This window comes from Electrophorus electricus, chromosome 12 (assembly GCF_041902795.1).
Source record: "Electrophorus electricus isolate QZ-2024a chromosome 12, ASM4190279v1, whole genome shotgun sequence".
NCBI classification, from domain to species: domain Eukaryota; kingdom Metazoa; phylum Chordata; class Actinopteri; order Gymnotiformes; family Gymnotidae; genus Electrophorus; species Electrophorus electricus.
In genome coordinates this window covers 4633057-4655000 of record NC_137508.1, presented here as the reverse complement: position 1 = coordinate 4655000, position 21944 = coordinate 4633057, and the positions used below count along the sequence as shown (strand labels likewise).

At 41.7% G+C, this 21944-nt stretch overlaps 3 protein-coding genes across 9 annotated transcripts in view; 2 read left to right on the top strand and 1 right to left on the bottom strand.

Moving 5' to 3' along the window:
• map4k5 (mitogen-activated protein kinase kinase kinase kinase 5) overlaps nt 1–9944 on the top strand; it is a 36562-nt gene extending 26618 nt beyond the window's left edge. For 3 of the 4 annotated variants that reach the window (XM_027019811.3, XM_081724846.1, XM_081724847.1), the window contains exons 17-33: nt 5–49; nt 261–303; nt 463–655; nt 1160–1245; nt 1603–1644; nt 1811–1895; nt 2001–2080; nt 2529–2589; nt 3562–3676; nt 4616–4674; nt 4857–4960; nt 5184–5361; nt 5628–5696; nt 5792–5884; nt 6000–6070; nt 7825–7880; nt 8920–9944. In XM_027019811.3, coding sequence (XP_026875612.1) covers nt 5–49; nt 261–303; nt 463–655; nt 1160–1245; nt 1603–1644; nt 1811–1895; nt 2001–2080; nt 2529–2589; nt 3562–3676; nt 4616–4674; nt 4857–4960; nt 5184–5361; nt 5628–5696; nt 5792–5884; nt 6000–6070; nt 7825–7880; nt 8920–9007 — 1468 coding nt within the window. In that variant the 3' untranslated portion in view covers nt 9008–9944. The remainder of the gene's footprint in view (nt 1–4; nt 50–260; nt 304–462; nt 656–1159; nt 1246–1602; nt 1645–1810; nt 1896–2000; nt 2081–2528; nt 2590–3561; nt 3677–4615; nt 4675–4856; nt 4961–5183; nt 5362–5627; nt 5697–5791; nt 5885–5999; nt 6071–7824; nt 7881–8919) is intronic. The other variant, XM_081724848.1, reaches the window with a different exon arrangement.
• Nucleotides 9945–10487: 543 nt separating this feature from the next.
• On the top strand, nt 10488–17464 carry cdkl1 (cyclin dependent kinase like 1 (CDC2 related kinase)). 3 transcript variants are annotated; one of them, XM_027019802.3, is made up of 10 exons: nt 10488–10639; nt 11375–11591; nt 12477–12598; nt 13943–14015; nt 14415–14505; nt 14644–14844; nt 15029–15111; nt 15664–15720; nt 15809–15967; nt 16203–17464. In XM_027019802.3, exons 2-10 carry the CDS (start codon nt 11424–11426, stop codon nt 16302–16304), a joined length of 1056 nt encoding a protein of 351 aa, XP_026875603.1. In that variant the 5' UTR covers nt 10488–10639; nt 11375–11423; the 3' UTR covers nt 16305–17464. The 3 variants fall into 3 exon arrangements, with proteins under 3 accessions (XP_026875603.1, XP_026875605.1, XP_026875604.1); XM_027019804.3 differs by lacking the exon at nt 10488–10639 and adding an exon at nt 10870–11172; XM_027019803.3 differs by lacking the exon at nt 10488–10639 and adding an exon at nt 11116–11274.
• Nucleotides 17465–17735: 271 nt separating this feature from the next.
• Nucleotides 17736–21944, bottom strand: dmac2l (distal membrane arm assembly component 2 like). Of its 2 annotated transcripts, none has more exons than XM_027019805.3 (5): nt 21803–21944; nt 21412–21525; nt 20743–20951; nt 18390–18561; nt 17736–18268 (listed from the first exon to the last, which is right to left on the bottom strand). In XM_027019805.3, exons 2-5 carry the CDS (start codon nt 21513–21515, stop codon nt 18154–18156), a joined length of 600 nt encoding a protein of 199 aa, XP_026875606.2. In that variant the 5' UTR covers nt 21516–21525; nt 21803–21944; the 3' UTR covers nt 17736–18153. The 2 variants fall into 2 exon arrangements, with proteins under 2 accessions (XP_026875606.2, XP_026875608.2); XM_027019807.3 differs by having other exon boundaries at nt 21412–21541; nt 21803–21920.

Below are 21944 nucleotides of genomic sequence, written 5' to 3'. Positions count from 1 at the left end.
GTAGGGGACATATGGCTCCACTGGAGGATGCCTTTGAGGATGTAGAGATGTAAGTTCAGACAATCATACACACTTTTGAAACACCCATAAGGACATGAATCGCACCATAATACTTTCTGAACAGTACTAAGCATTATTTCAAATGCTCATTCATAGCCCACAGTTCATCCATGCTACTAAACTTGAACATCCCTTCATCAACCTCCATCAGCACCTCCTTCAACATTGTCTTGTTCTTTCTCCTGCACTGCCACTTTCAGTTCTACTCTGAAACAGGGAGCACCTCCACCTCTGCCTCCTAAGGTAAGCTTGGAATGATTACGTGTGTGTGTGTGTGTGTGTGTGTGTGTGTGTGTGTGTGTGTGTGTGTGTGTGTGTGTGTGTGTGTGTGTGTGTGTGTGTGTACATTTGTATGAGAGAGAGAGACTGTTGTAACTGTGCACTGTACCGCCTACCCATTAGCCACGGCTAAACAGTGCATCTGATGAGCTGGGTGATGGCTGTTCAACGGTAAAGAGGTTTCCAGACAATGGGCCAGCACCAGGGCACAGACAGAGCACACCAGAGAGAGGCAACAGAACTGAACACACCGGAGCAGACTACCTCTCTGCTAGCGTGAGCAGCCCTGGACTACACTCACAGTCTATTGAACATGGTACTTGCATACACACATTTTCACACTCTACAGATGTTAAACTAGTTAAGATTGTTTGTTTTAAACCTTAAAAACATCTGGTTGTAGTTTGGTAGTTTTCCTTAATCGGTTACACCGGAGTGAATACATCAGTCAAGTCACTTAAGCTGCAAAAGACATTACAAATTGTTTGTTGTTCTGGCTTTTCAGGAACAGAGCTGCTCTTTATCTTCTTATCCAGGAACCCCTGGGTCTATCAGTGTTCTGTCTGTGCTCCTTCTGCTTCTCATATTAACTAGACACTTGATTTATTTCATGTTTAGGGGGACCATGAATTCATATAAACATTGTCTTTCTGCTGTTTTCCCTTTGTCTGTGTGTCTCCCTTCAAACTACATTTCATTCCAGACCAGCTGGCAGAACACTGGAGCAACTTTACTGTCTCTGATCTTAACCTTAGGAGACCTTTTCCACTACTAGACCTGACTATTGTCTGCCCTCTTATTTTTCTCTCTGTTTTTCTAGTAGAGAACTCGGAATACACTATAAACGGGGACACACCAAAATCACCTCCCAGCCGTCTACAGAGGAAGGAAAGGAAAGATTTCCCTGTGAGCATTTGGGTCTTTGGTGTCGGACGGGTAGACGTTTGGGGGGTGGGGGGGTGTGTGTTTTGACCACTATGGTGGACATCCCTCCAAATATTTATGAGGGGACTGTGCAGGCAGAGCAAAGCTGCTTCAGAGAGGGATGGAGAAGGGGGAAAAGCTTGAGATGGACATGATAGATTACCACACTACTGAACAGAATGACATTCATAATGAATAGAAATCATACCCCCTAAAGAGTGTTATGGATATTGGTACCAAATGTCATTTTGTTCTTATTGCTTTATTCTCTGGATTAAATGTCAATTGTTTGACACTGTTGCAAGTTTTATATTGAAGCTGTTTATTTTGTTTTCATAGAAATCAGCAATAAATGGCCTACCACCCACCCCTAAAGTCCTGGTAAGTGCTAACTCCCTGTTCCCTAGCCTTCTTCATTTTTAGGGTGATTTTTAAACAAATATTTTCCCAATATGAGTAAGTTAATGCTTTATTTTTTTATATGCGCTGCACACAGCAATCTGTTGCCCTTAACCTGTTATGTGATATTGAGTTTGTATATGTGTAGATGGGAGCATGTTTCTCTAAAGTGTTTGATGGCTGTCCTCTTAAAATCAACTGTGCGACTTCATGGATCCACCCAGATAGTAAAGGTAGTTCCCCTGCAAAGTTGTTGTGCGTGTGTGTGTATGTGTATGTGTGTACGCACAAAATACAAGGTGTGTGACATATCCCTGTCACATGTGCCCTTGATTTAGATCAGTACTTGATCTTTGGGACAGAGGATGGGATCTACACTCTGAACCTTAATGAGTTACATGAAGCCACCATGGAGCAGGTATGACTTCCTTTCTGACCTTTCCCCTTTGCTTTCTTCATTTATGTTGTGTGTGTGTGTGTGTGTGTGTGTGTGTGTGTGTGTGTGTGTGTGTGTTCAAACATAGCTTGGTTCAGTAAAGCAGACAGCATACTGAAATTTTTCAAGAGTAATTCAGATCTTGCAGCAGTATCTCTGAGTTGTTTCAGTCTTCCCCCTCTTCCATGTCAGGTTGAGGAGGGAAGAGAATCCTTTGTGTGTGCGTGTGTGCGTGTGTGCATACCTGTCTGCACATGTGGTGTTTTTCTGCAAGTCTTCTGGCTTCAAAGAGATTTGCAAACTAGTCAGAGATGGTGAAACCTAATACACAGGTCAAAGTATTTGCTTACTTGCAAAGGTTCTGTTTGATGCTGTTTTTCTCATCAGTCAAATGTCATTTCAGCATTCACTGTGTTTCATTATGTTTCAGTTGTTTCCACGGAGATGTACATGGCTGTACGTCATAAATAATAACCTCATGTCATTATCAGGTAAATGTCTTGCCTGTAAACCTACCAGGCATGTGGTCATGTCTGTGCAGACTGGAAAAGCAGAGGGAAGAGTTCAGCTCATATTCTTAATCATTATTCTTAAGCATCATAAGAAAGAAAGTGAAGATATTATGTTTTGAAAAAATTGTAATTCAGTTTTCCTTGTGCTTGGTGTGTAGAAAAGTACTGATCCTGATCTGAAAGTATTTTTTGCCAATGCTCATGATATCAGACAATATAATTAATGATTACTTTATGGTGTTCTTGATGAAGCTACATAATGAGGCAGCTGTTGCACCATAAAGTGAAATTATGGTGCTTTTTGATGTAAACAGATGCGTATACTCACTGGATAAAACTACATTAAACCTAGATCAAGGGGTTGAGAAACATATCCTAGTATTTTCTTCCACCCAGGTGAATTCAAAACAGTGTTCTGATGGGTCATTTGGTGCTGCTGTTATAGTCTTTCTTTTGTCTATAACATTGTGTACATGCTTCTTACACTTCTTACTTAAACTGAATGTCAATGTGCAATAGCAACATGATTACTTTTTCTCCCTCCCCCTTGCTCTCTCTCTCTCTTCTCTCTGATCATGGCTGCTCTCACTTGCTGCTGATTTACTTTAACGCCTAAATCGCCATAATAAGAAGGTAAAGCGCACTCACTCCTACAAAGCACACCATCATTTTCCTTACTGTGGTCACAGCATATCCACACTTTTATGTTCACACTCACCTGATGTTGCCTCTGTCCTTCCTTTAATTCTCTCCTATAAATCAGTGTTTATGTTGTAAATGTGCATCTCTGTGTACATCTTGGCTTGCTGTCTTTGCTGCTGACTGTGTTTTAAAAAACATCAATGTCACTGTAAACAGATAAATTGCTTGGTTCAGTTGTTTCATTGTGAAATGTCTTCATTGTCTAATGTCACATCCTGTATATAACCTATGTCATATATCCTGTTCCAGGGAAAACCTTCCAGTTGTATTCTCACAATCTGATTGGCCTGTTCGAGCAGCTCAAAAAACCTGGACTTGCTGCACAGTTCCAAACACACAGATTCCCTGACAAGATACTGCCCAGGTACACACATTCACAAATATATATGCATGTACTTTCATCCTGATATTGTCCATCTTCATGGTTACAAACACAGTAAGAAATATACAACTGCACTCCCACACTATGCCATTTTTCTTGCACGCGTTACTTCCCAAATACATTAACTCAGCAGTGTCATTAAGCCTCGGATAGCCCTGGGTTGACCCCAGAGCTACTTTAAGCTCAACTTACAGCTACCTTACGCTGAACTCCAGTGTCAACTCTCTAACCCATGAACTCAGCTTAGTATAGTACTACCATCAGGCACATGCACACTAACACATACCTCTGTCCTAACTCGACCAAGTCCAGACCTATATACACTCACCATTTCCATAACATGACCCTGTTCGTTCAGAATTCACATCACCCTCCCACAAATAAGCGGGGTAACAGGCTAAACTTTGTAAATGGTAGTTGCAGACCGGTTAGTCACTGTGGTCTTGGTCCCTGTTAATGTGATGTATGCTATCTAGATAAAATGTGGACACATGATAATCACGCCTGTATGAGTTTGTTGGACATCCCATCACAAAACTATGAGCACTAACTTAGAGTTAAACCCCACTTGTGGCCACTTATTGCTTATCACTTAATGGTTTCCACTCTTTGGTGAAGGCTTTCAACAAGATTTGTGCATGTGTGAGAATTTTTGCCCAATTAGTCAAAAGAGGATTTGTGAGGTCAGTTTTCGAGTTCAGCCCAATGGAGTTGACTTAATGTCCAGGGCTCTGTGCAAGCCAGTGGAGTTCCTCCAGACCTGATTCATGCCTTTATGGACTTGACTTTGTGCACAAGTCACAGGTAGTTCTAGAGGTTGCTTCCAGAGGCTGTTTGGAACTCTATATAGTGAGCAACAGGTAGGTTTTTCATATGAAAGCTGGAATTTAATGTTTTAAATTGTGTTTTGCTCTTCAACAGAAGATTTGCCCTGACCACCAAAATCCCTGACACAAAGGGCTGTCACAAGTGCTGCATCGGTGAGACAAATGGAGAATTTTTACGTCCAACATAAGTAGTTGTCTTTTATGCTACAATAAAACACAAATCTGTACACTGGCAGATCAGTCAGACCTCATTTAAATACTTATGAAACTATTCTTGTTAGACATCTCACATTTCTATCGTAGCCCTCCATTGTTTTCTTCCCTTTTTCTCTTAGTGCGTAACCCGTATACAGGTCATAAGTACCTGTGTGGAGCACTGCAGTATGGCATCGTTCTGCTACAGTGGTACGAACCCATGCAGAGGTTCATGCTTATAAAGGTAAGTCACATGCTCACACACTTCATCCTCCAGAACGTCTCCACCTCACTACCATTTATCTTACCAGTCATATCCATTCACATACATAAAACCCATTCAATTATGAAATATTTGAGTGTGCCCACAGCCATACACATACAAGCCTTTATAGGTGAACCTCAGATACCGCCTTTAAGCCTCTCTCTCGCGCTCTCTCTCTGTATCTTTCCTTCTGTGCCCCCAGCACTTTGATTTTCCCTTGCCAAGTCCTCTGCGTGTGTTTGAGATGTTGGTCGTGCCAGAGCAGGAGTACCCCTTGGTGTGTGTGGCCGTCAGTCACGGTACTGACCCAGGCCAGGTCGTCCGCTTTGAAACCATCAACCTCAACTCCTGTTCCTCCTGGTTTACTGAGATTGGCTCAGGTACCACATGCAGTGAATTTCACCCTTAGGACACCCCCCCGCTCCAAACATTTACTGGTTCAGGTGCACTCTTATTTCATATATGCATATGTGCATACATGTAAACATTCACTTTCAATTGTTGTTTTACCTCACTATCACTATTACCTCAGGGACTGCACAAAAAGTCATCCTCTGACATACAGCATTGCCCATACATACACCCAGTATTGACTCTTCTAACAGAAGGTTCTCTCTCTCTCTCTCTGTTTGTCTTAACACACAAGCTGGTAATCATGTTGATGCTATTCATGTCACTCAGTTGGAGAGGGACACTGTGCTTGTCTGCCTGGATAGTAAGTATGACATCAACACATTGAGAATCATTGCTAAGTTCATACAGGTAGAACTGGTAAAGATCAGTGTTTGAGTGTGTTTCTTGAACCTACAGAAAATCTGAAGATTGTGAATCTGCAAGGAAAGCTGAAGTCTAATAAGAAATTGGCTTCTGAGCTCAGTTTTGACTTCTGTATTGGTTCTGTGGGTAAGACATACCTCAGACTTGTGTTCATTAGTGTTTTTGTAGTTTATACTTGTGGTTGTAATGTGTGTGTGTGTGTGTGTGTGTGTGTGTGTGTGTGTGTGTGTGTGTGTATTAGTGTGTCTTCAGGACAGTGTTCTGGCATTCTGGAAACATGGGATGCAGGGAAAGAGCTTCAAGTCTAATGAGGTATAACATCTCTTACAAACATGTTCACATACACTTTACTGTTTCTTTTGCAGATCTAAATTTATAACAACTGAACAACATGATGATAATTATTCAGCCATTTGGTCACTTTTCATTCTGCCCTACCCATCCTAGAGACATCCTGCAGTATAGCTTTTTTAGAAAGTTCCTTGTTTGAACACTCCCCTGCAAGAGTCATTGCTTCACTTAAATTACTGAAGCTGCTTCTCAGATGTTAATGAAATTTACATTATAATCTGTTCTTGAATATACCCTTTGTTCAGTGAATATTAACTATACAGTCACCACCAAGATTATTAGGGACAACTCCCCATAGCCCTTCAGATGCCATTAAGTTTTGTTAGCCATCCTCTAGCCCTACACCAATGGTTAAATCCTGACCAATGGGCCACTGTTGGCTCGACATCAGTGGGCAATGGAGCACTTTTAACCTAGCTCTAAAACTGGCCTGTGCCAAAATTAATCTCCAGTAAAGCTTAATTTAAAAAAGGTCCACCAACCAAATAATATCTGGTCAGTAGTGGTCCTGTGGTCAGAAATTGAGCAATAATGAAAAGGTTAGAGAGGAGCTGATGAATATTTGTGCCGACAGATGAACTACGCTCACTGTGCACCTATAAAATGCACCTGGTAAACTGGCCACTGAGCATTAGTACAACATTATAATAAAGTGCAAAAAAGCTTTAATAATCCTGGGTTGTGGCTTTAACAGATCTGTGTAATTTGTATTGGAATAGTGTTAGTTATGTTGGTATGTTTGTGGATGGGTGTGCGAGAAACTGGATGGGTGGGTGTGAGGTTATTAAGGTGTCACCCTGCACACAAAAAATGATCACCTGGAGCTGAACTCTTTATGAAAACCAATACTGTGTGTGCATGCGCACAATTCAGTGAGTAAATGAATATGGAAGTGTGCATGTGTGTTTAGATGACAATGTCAAAGGTGATGTAAAATTGATGTCCAATCAGAAGACAGCAGCTGCTTAAAGAGCGATGGATTAAATTATTCAGCTGTTTTTCTCCTGTATACTGAAAGGCCCTAAGCACCCTCAGTATTCCAGTCTGTTTGCTTGACTGCTCATGTGTGTGACTGTGTCTGAGTGAAAGAGAGAATAGCTGGCCACCTGGGACTTGTCTGTCTTGAACAAAACATTTGTCAGGTGTTACGCTGGCATTGTCAGCTAGTAAAACTTTGTGCGAGTGTGTGAGACAGACAGAGAGTGAGTGTGTGAGGCAGCACTTTAAATGTAATGACCCTTGGCTGTTCATACTGTAAAACGTCCAGAACGATGTATGACTGAATTGCCAGAATGTCAAAATACAGATTGTAATCATAGATACAAGATACCTTGATTTCTGTCAGGGAAGTTTCATTTAAGCAAAAAGTTGATAAAGGTATGGCAGTGAAAGAGAGTGCTCCAATTCGAGTTCTGGTGAGCACATACTTTTCCAGATGAAGATGAAAAACACCAGTGTTTCTCATCATTGGAAGGTCTGAATACTTCATAATTTATCGTGCTAAGGAAGTCTGGTATGATTGGTAAGACACTGGGCTGTGTACACTCTGATCTCCCTACTCTTTTGTAGTATTTAGGCTGTTGCCTATTTTGTTTTGGGTTTGGTATGGAGGATCAGACCATATTTCTGTGTTTGTTCACCTTAGTGGCTTATTGGCATTATTGTGTAGTAAAGTCCCGCCTGCTCATTAATGGATATTTCCCTCTTACCTGCAGGTAACACAGGAGATTTGTGACCCGAGCAGAGTATTCCGTCTACTGGGATCTGACAGGTGAGAGCTGACAAACATTCTTTGTTTAATCATCACCTGGAAACAGACTAGTGCCCCTGCTCCTCACCCCCTTCCATCCTTGGGGAGTCAGTGGTTTCCCTTCGGTTTCTATGGTGAGAGAGGAACACCATGCTTTGTGCTTGTGGATGTGAGCACGTACTTTTGCTTAAATGAAAATCAGGTTTCCATGAGGTTATCATAAAGACATATATATATGAGAATATGTGGGAAATGGTGCATGTCTTCAAGCCAAAGCAGCTCCACTTCACTGTGTGCATGTGCTTCTGGAAGAATGATGTCGTTCTAAGAGTACAGCATGGGAGGAGACAGTATCTATTACCCACACACGCATTCTCCCCCATGTGTCAGAGCTCCATTGGGTTGCGCTCATCCATTGTGAAACGGGTGCGCTGGCCCCGGGACCCCTAGGCTCTGACCTCTGCCTGGCAGAGAGATGAGGTCTTCTCCTACATTACGAAGCCCGTCTCTCTCCAGCCAGATCATTACATCACACAGACCAGTCAGCTCAAATAAGAGGGCACACAGCTCTCCTCTCCTCAAAGGCCTGAATGGGCTGCATCTCCTCAGATGCCCTGCTACTTGCATTCCTCATGCACATATGCATTCACAAACACTTCTTCTTCTTTCTCTAGACTGCATGTTTTATTCACTGTGACATGGGCATTGCCAGGCTGGTGTGTGTGTGTCTCTGTGTGTTTGTGTGTCTGTGTCTGTGTGCTGTAATTTCATCTGATGCCCTGTGCCTGCTGCCTCCCACTCTCATCTGTCTCCCTCTATTGAGGACAGAAGCAGCCACACAGGGGTAGAAGCTCAGAGAACCTGCATCTGTTGTTCTGCTCTCTCTCTTCCGGTAGCTTTGCCTGTCCATGTATCATTCCCTGCCAATATGTCGGTCTGTCATACTCTCACTCGTGCTTTTGTGCTCTTTCCTCCACTTTGTTTCATTCCTTGTTTTCTTTCTTTTTTTTTTTTCCTGTTCAGCATTTGTTCCTCTGAACATTGTGTTCTGTGTTTTTAGGGTGGTGGTTTTGGAGAGCAGGCCCACTGATAACCCCACGGCTCTCAGCAACCTTTACATCCTGGCGGGCCATGAGAACAGTTACTAGCCCTTGCATATGCTGATGCTGCTTCCTGTCTGCAGTGGCCATTATGGATCCAGAGCTACCTGACTCTTTCTTCTGGCAGTATGTTTGATGAGCAGTGCAGCTTTTGTTGCTAAAGACAAGGTCTAAGAGCAAAGGGACTAGGATGCTCCAGATAGTGTCATCTCAAATCTCTGAATGGGTCTATGAAGCAGCTGCAGGCCATACATTCTCCTGCCTACGTTACAGCCTAAATGGGCATATAGAGTCGCAAGAGTCTAACAGCCATTGAGATTCCCGCAAATGTAATAAACAAGCAGATCTCCCCGCAAGGCTTTTCAGCAATAGAAATATTAAACAGCAATACTGCAGAAAAATGTTTCTATAAAGTGCCTTTTTGAGGGGATTGTTAGGCATGCTTCATTGGACTATTGAAGAAATGTCCTCTGATGTCTCAGTATGCAAATAACTTGTCTTCAAACCAGACTTTAGTATCTTAATTCTGTTCTAGGACCAGAATTAGATTTTAGATCTCTTATTTGTGAATATATAGCAGACAGAGGATAATCTAAGGAGATAGTAAATTTGTAAAAAAAAATCATTTGTTTTTTGGCATGTTGGCTATTTAAAGTGTAATTTATTGATCTGTAGCCACGTGTTCTACTTTTAAAGGCAATATTTTTCTCCCTGTGACACTGCATGGTTACACCCACATTTTATTATGTATTGTTCCTCTTTATCTCCTGCTTGGTTACATTTTAGAAAGCAGTTATGTAAAATGGTATCCTTTTTATTGTAACTTTTATTCAATATTTGCACCATGTAAGCACTTTTGTACATTGTTTTTGTATTTAAGAAAGGTAGACAAAATATGGGACATGCTAGGTTTTTATAACTTGCTGAGAAATTCCATAGCTTCAGTTCTAATGTATGCTGTTTTTGTAATAAAACATTAACAAGACAGTATCTCTGATTTGTGAATTGAAATGCCACAAAATATCAAAGATGAGATTAAACCACCATGGGACTGTTCGATCAGCCATATGCTTAATTTTTCGTGTGTTTGTGAGAGATTTAGTTGTTGGTTTTTTCAAGTGTTGAATGCTTACTAATGGTATCTAACTGAACTGTCCTTGTCATAATTTTTAATGATATAAACATAATGTAAATGACAAAAAAACTAGTCCAGTCTATTTTTGATGCTTCTTGCCAATGGTACAAAAGCGTGGACTATTGAGAGCATGGATTTATGAACGCCATCGCAATCACTACAACGAGCTTTACAATAACTGACGCTGGTTTTAGATTGAGTAGTTCACTAATTTTATTTTATTTTTTAAGCAACTCCTCACTGCACACAAACGTTCATCTCTTTTCGCTTACGATTACGATGGCACGGGAGAGGTTAAGCAATATGGCATGTCGCTGTGCAGATTTATCGGCGCGCTGAGAAGGTGGAGCCTGCACGCTGGTTCCTATGGGGACCAGGCACATGTACATGCTGAGCGCCTTCATGTGAGCTCCAACCCTTACCTCCACTCTCACCGTCTACACACTTGCATAATCCACACACACGCAGGAATATCCTTTGCCCTCTCCAAATCTCACCCGCGACTGCAGCGCGCAACCCGGGGGCGTCTTCGAGCGCAGCAACAGGTAGCTGTCATGCGCGCTGTGCTTACGCTTAGGTTTTATGGCTCTTTGTTTTCATGTTTTGCAAATCTTGAAGAGAATCGAACGATTCTTTACATTTAATTTTGGTGGACCAAATCTTTGAAAGTGTTTCCTTTTTTTTTTTTTTTTTTTTTTTTTGCAAATACCCTGCATATGTAGTATTGTATCAACCCACGAATACTTTGACAGACCCACATCGGGCCTGGTGTGTGGGGCCAGTAACTATTGTAATGTGAAGTGGTCATTTATTTATTTCTGCAGGTGGTGCTGGCTCCTTTATCTAAATATTATGCTTCGTTGGCGAGCCCTTGATCTTGTTGATAAACCCGATCGCGAGAGTTAGCCTCGGTAATGTGAATGTGAATTAACGCGGGGGTTAAATGATCTTTAGTGAAACACAGAAGCATTTTCCGTCACAGCCTCCCGCAGAAGAAGATAATGATCGCTTTTGGTGATCCCCGCTAGTGAGAGGATCCTAAGAGAAACTGGAGCCCTTTAGGAACTAATTTAATCTCGTAACGGTCGCCTGTTTTTCGTCTAATTTGTACTTTTTGGCGTGCTTTTTTAATTACGCTCTATAACACTTTAATTAAAACTACAAGATTGTTGATCAAAATGTATGACGGAAACAGTAGACGACCTAAAAAATATCTTGCACAGAACGTCGAGTTTCATCTTCATCAAAATAAATGTATCCGATTTTTCTTTCTTTTTCAGCTTTGTCAGTGGACGGTGTGTGGATCATCAGGGCTCGGTGCGCTCCGGAATGGAGAAGTATGAAAAACTCGGCAAGATCGGCGAAGGGTCATACGGCGTGGTGTTCAAGTGCAGAAATAAAGACACGGGGCAAATCGTCGCTATCAAAAAGTTTGTGGAGTCGGAAGACGATCCCGTTATTAAAAAGATTGCCCTTAGGGAGATCCGGATGCTGAAGGTAAAACATCGTAGCTTATAGGCTACGTTGTGGTTGCCATTGGTGCGGACCTTTATATTTCACATCTGTTTACGTCTTCTAAATAGCTCTTGTACGTAAGACGCTGGTGGGTGTTTGTATCAATCATTGTTAGGTCTCATAAGTAGGCTGCATACTGTATAAGGTAACGTTCTTTTACTCTTTTTGGTTGACAAATCCTCTTTATTGATTGAGGATGGCATTAGTATTGCCTCAAACAGAAAGGGCGAGACGTTTTTCTTACTGTGCAGGATGGGGGGAATACAGGGAGGTAAGAAATAAACCCATATAACGAGAGCTTTTCCAAATTAACAAATGGTTTATTAATAAGAAAAAGTCTGGTGAGTGTTTATAGCTAGGGGGAGCAGGCCATTGTGCTACATGCATAAATACTGCTGCCTAATGACTCTGATTCCTGTGCACTGAAATTCTATGAAAAGGCTACCCTTGCTGTGTGTGTGAGTGAGACAGAGAGTCAGAAACACAGAGACAGAAAGAGAGAGACAAGCTACTTGTTTTTACTTGCCGTCCTGTTTCACTAAGTTATGACATATAATATATTGAGCAGATTTGGCCTCTGTGGCGTTGGTGTGTGTATACTGGTTTAACTGTTTAATGTTCAAATCGTAAAGTGGAGGCTGGTTTAAACAAGGTTCTGGATGGTGACCTGTTGCTATTGGAGATGTTGTGTGTGGGCTCCGTGATTTTACGATGCCTGTCAGATAAGACATGCAGCAGCTTGCCTCTGTCCACAGACATTCATGGACTCGTGCAAACTTTTCCCAGTAGGCACAAGCAAAATAACGCTCCGAAGTGAAAAGCGGTTTTTTTCCCGCTGATGTATATGCTGTTTATTTGGGTCCACAGCAACTGAAGCACTGTAACTTGGTGAACCTGATTGAGGTGTTCCGAAGAAAAAGGAGACTGCACCTGGTGTTCGAGTACTGCGACCACACTGTCCTCAGTGAGCTTGACAGATACCCCAGAGGGTGAGTGCCCCCCCCCCCCCCCCCCCCCGCCCAGCGTACACACAAACACAAACACACACACACACTACACTGATTAACTCACTCATGTGCATATACCCATATATGCTGTGGTGTAGTGTTTGCATGTGTTTTTCTGCTCTTCTCCTTCCGCACAAACGACCATATTGTTCCTCTGTTGCTGTGGTGGCCGGACGCGTTTGTTGTGGAATGTTTACAGCAATGTGTTCCCAGAGTGCTTTGCTGGCTGACCGTGACAAAATAGCCTAGTGCACCATCTGAAGTGCCCTAGTACTCTAGTGCAGAGTGTATATATAAAAAAACTGGACAGTAGAGCTGCAGTCTTTACTGTACTTCCATCACATTCTTATTTAAAAGATTTTTTTAAATGACTTTGTTTAACATCTGGGTTTTTCTAGCGGGCACTTCAGGTAGATAGTCTTCACCATGTGTTAGAAGTGTTACCAATGCAGCCCAGTATGTCTGCTAGAATGGCACCTTTTTGTTGTTTTGACAAGTGATAGTGATGTGATAATTGGTTTAGGATAAGTTACATTCACTTTTCTCTTGGATTCTTTTTCAGAAGGTATCAAATGGCCTTGATAATGATATATAACCAACTTCCCATATATGAACCTTTAACTTAATCCTTATCTTAAAACTAAAACAAAAACATATAATAGCAGATGATCTTATAACAGTGTTTCTAAACTGACAGGATGCTCTGACAGTAAAATGGGGGGGGAATCAAATTGTCATGTTTGAAATTGAACAAAAACATTCAAATATACTTTACACATATAGGGGAGAAATATAAGCTTTGTATACATCTTGTGGGAAAAGTACATTCTGTAATTCTTTTGGAATATTTATGGCATGTTAAGCCAAAGAATACCAAAACCAAAAATTGGAGTTACCCCATAACACACCAGAAGAGGGGAGAAGAAGGGTAGTGAGTTCATGGCTAGATTTAACTCACACTGCGACAGAACAGATCTATGAGCCCAGAGTCAACAAAACGCACACGCATACACACTGTAACCATTAACAGAAAGGGCTCTTTTTTCTTTACCTCTCTGGCTCTCATGCACATAGATCAGCGTACAATAGTGTGTTTACATTATTTCTTGCACACACACTTACACACTGATGGCAAAGGACAGAAGTAAAAGAAAGAGATAATGTGAGCTAATGATCTATAGACTGACTGCACATATTCATCACTTACATTGTAAAAGCCTTTGTAGTTCTGAATTTAAAAATCAAAGAAATAAGGGCATATAAATTAAAGAAGCACACAGGTGTTTATTTAGCTGTTTTACAGCCTGCCTTGCTTTGTTTCTCCAGGGTTCCAGAGCACCTGGTTAAAAGCATCACCTGGCAAACTTTACAAGCCATTAACTTCTGTCATAAACAAAATGTAAGGCAAGACTTTTTGTTCACTCTCTCAATTATTTTCTCATGTGTTAAGTACCTCTAGTAAACTGAACTATATTTTAATGCAAGGTTTTATGAGTAAGGTCAGTTAGTGTGTAAGAGAGAAAGAGAGTGAGAGTGAGCAAGTGAGAATCAGTGAGAATCAGGGAGAGGTAGCAGTGTGGGTTGTATGAGGTCAGGTTTCAGATTGTCGAGGTTAATAAGAACAGCGATAGTGAATTTGGAGCTGCTGTAAAAGTGGGCAAATGCTGACTCCAACCAGCACTATTACAACAGCATAATGACCCTGCATCGGATACAAAGTGTATTTACGTGTGTGTGTGTGTGTGTGTGTGTGTGTGTGTGTGTGTGCACGTGCGTGCATGCATATGTGTTTATTCAGTGTATCCATAGAGATGTGAAGCCAGAGAACATACTTATCACAAAACACCAGGTCATCAAACTCTGTGACTTTGGCTTCGCTAGGATCCTGAGTATGTACAATAACACACACAAACACAAAGTTATAATTCAACAAAGGACTGTTCACATTATACAGATGAACAGGACTTAATTAACATCCACCAGTGCACCCAGAGAAGATCTGTCCCTCTCTCTGCCTCTGTGTCTAGCGGGTCCGTGCGATTATTATACGGATTATGTGGCTACTCGTTGGTACCGAGCCCCGGAGCTGCTAGTGGGGGATACGCAGTACGGCCCTCCAGTGGACGTGTGGGCAGTGGGCTGTGTGTTCGCTGAGCTACTCTCAGGCGCACCCCTGTGGCCAGGCAAATCAGATGTAGACCAGCTGTATCTGATCAGGAAAACATTGGGTGAGAGATTTTTCTTTAGAGGACCAGTATCTTACCAGTAACTCTGCAAATAAACAAATAAAATATTTGTGTATTTGTTTCAATAGAGGCTATGCGCGCCCATGACCACGCAGTATCCTGTCCCTTAACTCTGGCGGAAATAAGTGGTTTGTCTGTATTTGTTCTGTTTGTATTGTGTTTGTAGGTGATTTGATTCCCAGGCATCAGCAGGTTTTCAGCAGTAACCAGTTCTTCAGTGGAGTGTGTGTTCCTGAACCACAAGAAATGGTGAGTGTGTAAGAATAGCTCTAAGCTAGCCAGACAATCAACTGGGTTAAAATGCTCTGTGATTAGCTAGCAGGCTATCTACAATTCATCTAACCTATACCCCGTGGAGTTCACCTGAATAGGAGGGAGCAGTCCTGTAGCACGTGAGGGAACCGTAATTATGCAATCTAAATTGAGAGCCATGGAAATTTCCAGAATCCCATGGGAATGTTGGGCCTCTGTCAGCAGCTCTGGGTTTTTATTTTGCCTTTTGGTCAGTATCATCTTAGTCACAGGTGAGGATAGCCCAGTGGCTGGAGACAGACAGCTCCCTTACATACTCTCTTAAAGAACTTTCCAAACATGTGTAGTAGTAAAAGTAATAAAAAGATTACACACACACACACACACACACACACACACACACACTTGTTTCCATTCTGTTAGCACAGGGCCTAAGGGAACTGCACTGTGGTTTTGTTTATGTGATGTCACCTGACTCCCAGGAATGTGAGAAATAAGAATAACATCAGCTCCATCTCGTGTGATGTGTGTGTGTGTGTGTGTGGGTAGGAACCTCTGGAGCAGAAGTATCCCTCCACCTCCTACCAGACGCTGAGTTTAATGAAGGTGAGCTGCACAGAGACATTCGAGCATGTAAGTAAACACAGACTACAGAACAGGCAGGACTGAGTCCTCCTTCCTGTTCTACCTCCAGGGTTGTCTGCGTATGGACCCTGCAGAGAGGCTGTCCTGTGAGCAGTTGCTGGAGCACCCCTACTTTGACAGTCAGCGAGAGGAGACGGAGAGCACCACACGAGAGCTTGACCGAGCGAGGAGACGGGTGCACCAGCCCCGTAAACACCTACCCCCGGGGGTCAGTTACCATTGCAACCACACAGCTAGTGTAGTTTAAGGGCTTTCAAAAGAATAATGAGCAATGTGCAATTTTTAAAATAATACCAGTAATTCATTCATTTACTTTAGTCCATATATACATATAAAAAAAATGTAATGGCTATTGTCATTGCCCTATTTGACCTACAGGAAGGAATGAACTCATTTGTATTAGATGTTTGCTAGTAACTGTGTGTCTGTCTCACTGTCTGCAGTATTTTCCTCAGCTGACAAGCAGCAGTATCTTCCCAGCTGTGGAGAACAGAAAACAGTACAACAACCTGCGCAAGTTCAACTACCACTTCCCCAACATCTAACTGCAGTGCTCGGGCACACACTACACTCCAGAGTAACCTAGCACATGCTCACATGACTCTGTGTTGTTACAAATCCACAGACATACACATATGCACACCACCTGTCCTCTTCTGGTCTTGCTCAGGGAAAAAGAAAACATGCCTGAGGCTGGTCTGCTGAGCAAAACGCTGCATTCAGCTTTGTAGCAGTAATACAATTGCACCCTCTGCTGTTGGAGCAGGTGTGTGTCGGTTCGCCAACACTGAATACAGAGATGATATGACAGTCTATGCACTGATTTGTCTTTTTGTTACTGTTCCTGTGCTCTGTGTACATGGGTTTTGGTGTCTGTGATAGACAAAGAGTGCTGCTCTGCTCTGCATTGTGCGTGTGTGTGTGTGTGTGTGTGTGTGTGTGTGTGTGTGTGTGTGAGACAAAGAGTGCTGCTCTGCTCTGCATTGTGCGTGTGTGTGTGTGTGTGTGTGTGTGAGACAAAGAGTGCTGCTCTGCTCTGCATTGTGCGTGTGTGTGTGTGTGTGTGAGAGACAAAGAGTGCTGCTCTGCTCTGCATGTAGATGCACTCATCTAAGTGCAACACTGCCTTTCCGATTGCCAAAGTGACGTGAGGTCCAGAGAGAACAACAGAGGAGAGGAAAGGGAGAGAGAGATCTATTCATTAAAGCAAACAGAATGACCTGGTTTAGCAGAAGATCTATAACTACTGAGATCTGAGGGAAGAGGGGTGGCATTTTCTGTTTTGTTTTTTTTACACAGTCTCTTTTAATCTGTATTTAAATTCTTCACTTGATATTGGAGTGAATTTTATTTCCATGTCATTTACAAAAAAGAAAAAAAATGTACGTTTTGCTTTACGGAATATTTTTACTAGAGCCTTAATTTAACTTATCAATAATGTTGTTTTTGCCTTGACAACAGGTGCTAATGACTTTCCAGCCATTGACTTGCACCTAATGCCAAACTGAGACCCAAGCTCCTCCCCCAGGGCCTGGTATCCTGTAATCCATTCTCTTTCCATTTGTCTCACTGTGTAAATACTCTCATTTGACATTTTGTCTCGCTGAGAATTTTCCAAGAATATGAGCTTAATATGGTACACAAGTAAGGATTAAAGCATTGTCTTTTTTTAAAGTACATCCAATAAACCTCTTTCAGCAGTGAAGCTGGGCTTTGTGCTTGTCCTGGCCATTAGTGGACCCTGTTTCTTAATCCTTAAAGGAAGTCAGTAATCATTTTTACATTTTGGTTGCCACTTGCAATCAACGTAGGTTCTGATGGTAACATAAGTTACAACACAGAGAGAAATGTGTTCCTGCAGCAGTACCGTCTGCTGTAAGGAGAAAGGAAGCTATTCTGCCCTGGGTTTCATAGCCCAGTCCCTACTAGTCTCAGTGTGTACAGTCTGAATGCAACAGCAGAAAACACACGACAGCTTCCCTATTTAAGGCCATTTAATGAACAGCACTAACTCAGGCCAAATTTGCCCACTTTTTCTTTTATCAGACAAATTGCTTTTCTAACAGTATAGGCCAACATTGCCAGCGTTCCCTTAAAAAGTAGAACATAAATATAGTGAAAATAATATATATTTTTTTACTTCTTCAAAAACAATGTGCCAAGATTTACACACCATATAGCAGTATACAATCGTATATATTAAATACAGGCATACTTATTGAATACTTTAGGCATCAGTTTTTGAAGAACACACAGAGAATAGCACTATTGTACACACCTGTTGTCAGACTCCATTGTCTTTGTTTCTACAACAGCCATTTTATATCCTGCCCTGTGTCTGAGTGGCTGGTGTAGGCTGCAAGCAAGGCTCTAACTGCTCCCATGGATGACTAGCTAAGCCAAGTCTAGTTCTATAGTGAGTTTAGGTAGTGCTGTCTGCAGTCGCTCTGTTGTTTTCTCTTTGTCCCTTATTCCTGGCAGGTCACTGAGAAACAAGTACTGCAGGTTTCTGAAAGTGACAGGAAATGTACCATGACAAACACACAAATACCTCCAAATGAGATGAAGGTTGACATTTTTTTCTCCCTCAAGGCAGGTGGTAGGCTGAATGCAGCTCTGTAGTCTCCTACCTCAGGTGATGGAGCGCGATGATGCCTTTGTCTGTAACGTTGCCACAGGAGATGACCGCCATCGTCCTTAAGCTGGCCCGCAGGTTCTCTGTCTGACTCAAGTGCTGCAGACATGTATCTTCTATATATATACACTTATTTAGCTTTATCTCCTCCACATGCTTCAGACCATCTAGAAACACAAACACACAGAAGCAGGAGGTCTGTTCATCAACCTATTATACTTGTTCAACCTCCAGTGTCCCAGTCTCTCACACTCCTTCTCAGTGAATAAATGAGCAGCATTTCTACTTTTATATAAATGCTGAATTGCGAACTCTCTCTTACAGGATGTTCATTTCATCTACAGTCAGAGAGAGCAGCACAAGTGAGTCATGCTCCTGTCCACAGCTACTGAAACACTAGGATGTGTGTTTTGTATGGGAATGTTTCAACAACTTCAGCAGAGCAAACAATACATGCATTAACATAATGCCCGTGTTGATACAGATTTAGAAAAATGTTTTTTGAAATCTTTAGACCATTTTAAAACTGAAGATTTAAAAAGGTTACACAATAGTTCCATAAATAATCAATAATAAATCAAGAAGAATCAAATTAAAATCTTTTGCTGATCTTTTATTTTTAAAGATTTTTGTTTATTATCAGAGAAAGGATTATCAGATATTTATTTCTTTAATTTGCTATTAAAGAAATTTGCAATTAAATAGTAAATTAAAATGTACATTTAAAATGTATAAAATACAATACTTGATGTTTCACCTTATGAACCTTATTGTCTTTAAGTAATGTGTAAGGCTTGCAACATGAACCAAGGTAAAAAGACAGCATTTAATTTCCTGTTAACAACTGAAATCACCAGTTGATCCCATTTAAAAAGCAGGGGGAAGGGTGTCTGTTGTTATTCCGGTCTTTAGCTGAAAGGGGCCATCTTTGTCATCAAGATATTGAGCTTTACAATACACTAGAAGCTATTGTAACACATCCACACTGTGGCTAGATGATGTCATATTGAATTAGGCATGATCACCCATAAAGAAGACAGCATCTAGAAGGCAGAACATCTCGCTACAAAATGTGCATCTCTGTTTTTGGATCTCATTTTTCTGGATAGAGCCCTCTAAAGGTGACTTTTGAACTTTATACTGTTCCTTTTCTTCTTTGAGAACACGGTGTTCATTATTTCCTTAAACCATCTAGAAAATTAACTTAGCATTCCACAACACGTTTCCACTGGGTATGAGCAGCACTTGTAGACCATGTTGATAGAAGGCTGTGCATGATGCACTGTTAACAATGTATACTGCGTTATACAGCGTTTGTGGATGCAAGTGGACAGTGTTTAATGATAATGGTTTATCAAAGGATTCCCAAGCCCATGTGGTTCTATCCAGCACTGAAGCATGCTGGTTTTTAATGCAGAGCTGCTGAGGGGATGTGAGGTCACGGATATTCAGTAGTGGTTTTCAGCGTTGTCCTTTATGCACAGACATTTCCTCAGGATATCCTGAAACTTTGGTGATATGTGCTGTAGAGAATGAAACACCTGAAGCCTTTGCAGGTGATTGTTAAGGAAAAATAGCAAGAGCATTAAATATTTTGCTTATACATTAAACATTTTGACTTTGAACTGTTTTCATTTAAATATAGGTCAAAGCGGATTTACAGATTACTGCTTTCTGATTGTATTTTCATTTAATTTGCAGATCACTTAAATGGGTTTATTTAAATTTCAAAACTTTCTTGTAATTGAAGTTTGTATGCAAGGACCAAATGTCACCAACACACACACTTTTATATTTGACCTCTCCTTAAAGTCTTTCTTTATGCAACCAGCCAGATGAGACTTGTGGCTCACACGCACAGAAACTTCTCCCTGATATACACAACCCATTTTCCTTAAATGTCCCCTTCGCCAATACAATCCCTCTGAAAATCTCATTCTGCAGAGTCATCATTCACATGTGGTCCTCTTACACTGACATCTAAAACACAGGCGTGTCCACACATCCATCCAGACACATCCTCTCTCTCTCATCTCTCACCCTGATGCTCTGTTCCTTTCAGTAAGGAAACTTTTTTCAGTGTCACAGAGGCAGGGGTGTATGTGCACATAAGATCACCTGCTCAGGCAGGTAACTGAAGGCTAACTGATGTGCACAGAAAGGGCATTCTGGCAGTAGACTGAATTTGACTTGTGTTCATCCTGATGCTTCAATGCCCACATGCTGGTCTGTGCATGTACAATTTGCAAAGATAATCAGAGACATGACACAAAGGGACTCCTCTACATGCTTCTTGCTCCTGTGTTGCACATGCTACACTGCATGCGTTATGTGTGGGCTTAACTCACTCAGGTAATCGAAGCCTCGGGACATGATGCAGGATTCTGTGGCATCGATGGCCTGTATCTGGTACCGACCCAGCGGTCCAGTTGGGAGCCCATTGTAGTCATGCTGCCAGCGGTCGAAACCACAAAAACGAACTTTGGCCCCACATCTCAAAAGCCATTCGGCGGCTGCACGGTCTGGACCAACTGCCTTAATACGATCATAATCCACTCTATAACAGAAAGATAAAACTCATATTTAGGTTAATAAGAGCTTTATGAAGTCTTGAACATATTAAACACATATAAACTACCAGGTATTGTAATGTTGTATGATTTCCTGTTTGAAGAGGCTGTTGTGAGGTCCTAACAAGATACTAGTTTTGGGGCAGATAATAAACAGGGGAAATACATAAATATACATAAATGCTTTCTTCATCAACCACTTATTTTAACAATCATGCACAGAGCAAAAAAACACCCGAAACACTCAACACCTTATCTTTAACATTCATTACACTAAGGCTTAAGGGGTCTCTAGACCCAAAAGGTTTGAGAATCACTTACAGGCTACGCCTACACAACACAGCTGGCCTATTTAATATCTCTGTTCACTACATGTTACAGATACTACTGTGTACGAATCTGCATAGCACTGTTCTATACCCCACGCTGTGTACCGGGCTACATTACTTGTTGAACACAGCGTTGAGCCAGCCCCAGAACCCTCGGCTGCCCCCTGGCGGCGCGTAGCATGTGGCTAGGGCACGTCCCTTTGTTCGCGTGAGGAGCCTCATGCCTCCGTTTCTGAAAAATATTAAACCTGCCACATCATGATTAGCCTTGAAACAGTTGTCGTCATTACAAGCCAACGGTCAGCTCCGGTTTCTGTAGTTAAAAAGGCCTCCATTAATATGAAACAGCGCATGTTTTGTTTCTCTTCTGAGCTTCAGGCTGCGCACAAGCACCGAATAAACAAGCACCGTAGATGTTATGGGAGAATCCTGTTAAATTGATTACAAAATGGAATCAATGCGCAATCATCCAGTAGATCTAAGGTACAAACTATCTAGCGATAGCTCACCTTTCGTATTCGTCAGTGTTAACTATTTACATTTCGCCTCCGTGAAGCGGAGGTTGGTTCGTGAACGTTAAACCACAGAGTGTTTACGACCGAGATTACAACTCCCTCATACTTCCTGCTATGCAAATTTAACACGCCACAC

Bases quoted from the DNA above. Each gene is read 5' to 3' on its own strand.
- dmac2l (XM_027019805.3), bottom strand. From the start codon at position 21,515: ATGAGGCTCCTCACGCGAACAAAGGGACGTGCCCTAGCCACATGCTAC. The intron at 20,952-21,411 runs GTAATGTAGCCC...TTTCTGTTATAG, and splicing joins CTCAACGCTGTGTTCAACAA to AGTGGATTATGATCGTATTA. The intron at 18,562-20,742 runs GTGAGTTAAGCC...TTGTGTTTCTAG, and splicing joins CCGAGGCTTCGATTACCTGA to ATGGTCTGAAGCATGTGGAG.
- cdkl1 (XM_027019802.3), top strand. From the start codon at position 11,424: ATGGAGAAGTATGAAAAACTCGGCAAGATCGGCGAAGGGTCATACGGC. The intron at 11,592-12,476 runs GTAAAACATCGT...TTGGGTCCACAG, and splicing joins GGGAGATCCGGATGCTGAAG to CAACTGAAGCACTGTAACTT. The intron at 14,016-14,414 runs GTAAGGCAAGAC...GTGTTTATTCAG, and splicing joins ACTTCTGTCATAAACAAAAT to TGTATCCATAGAGATGTGAA.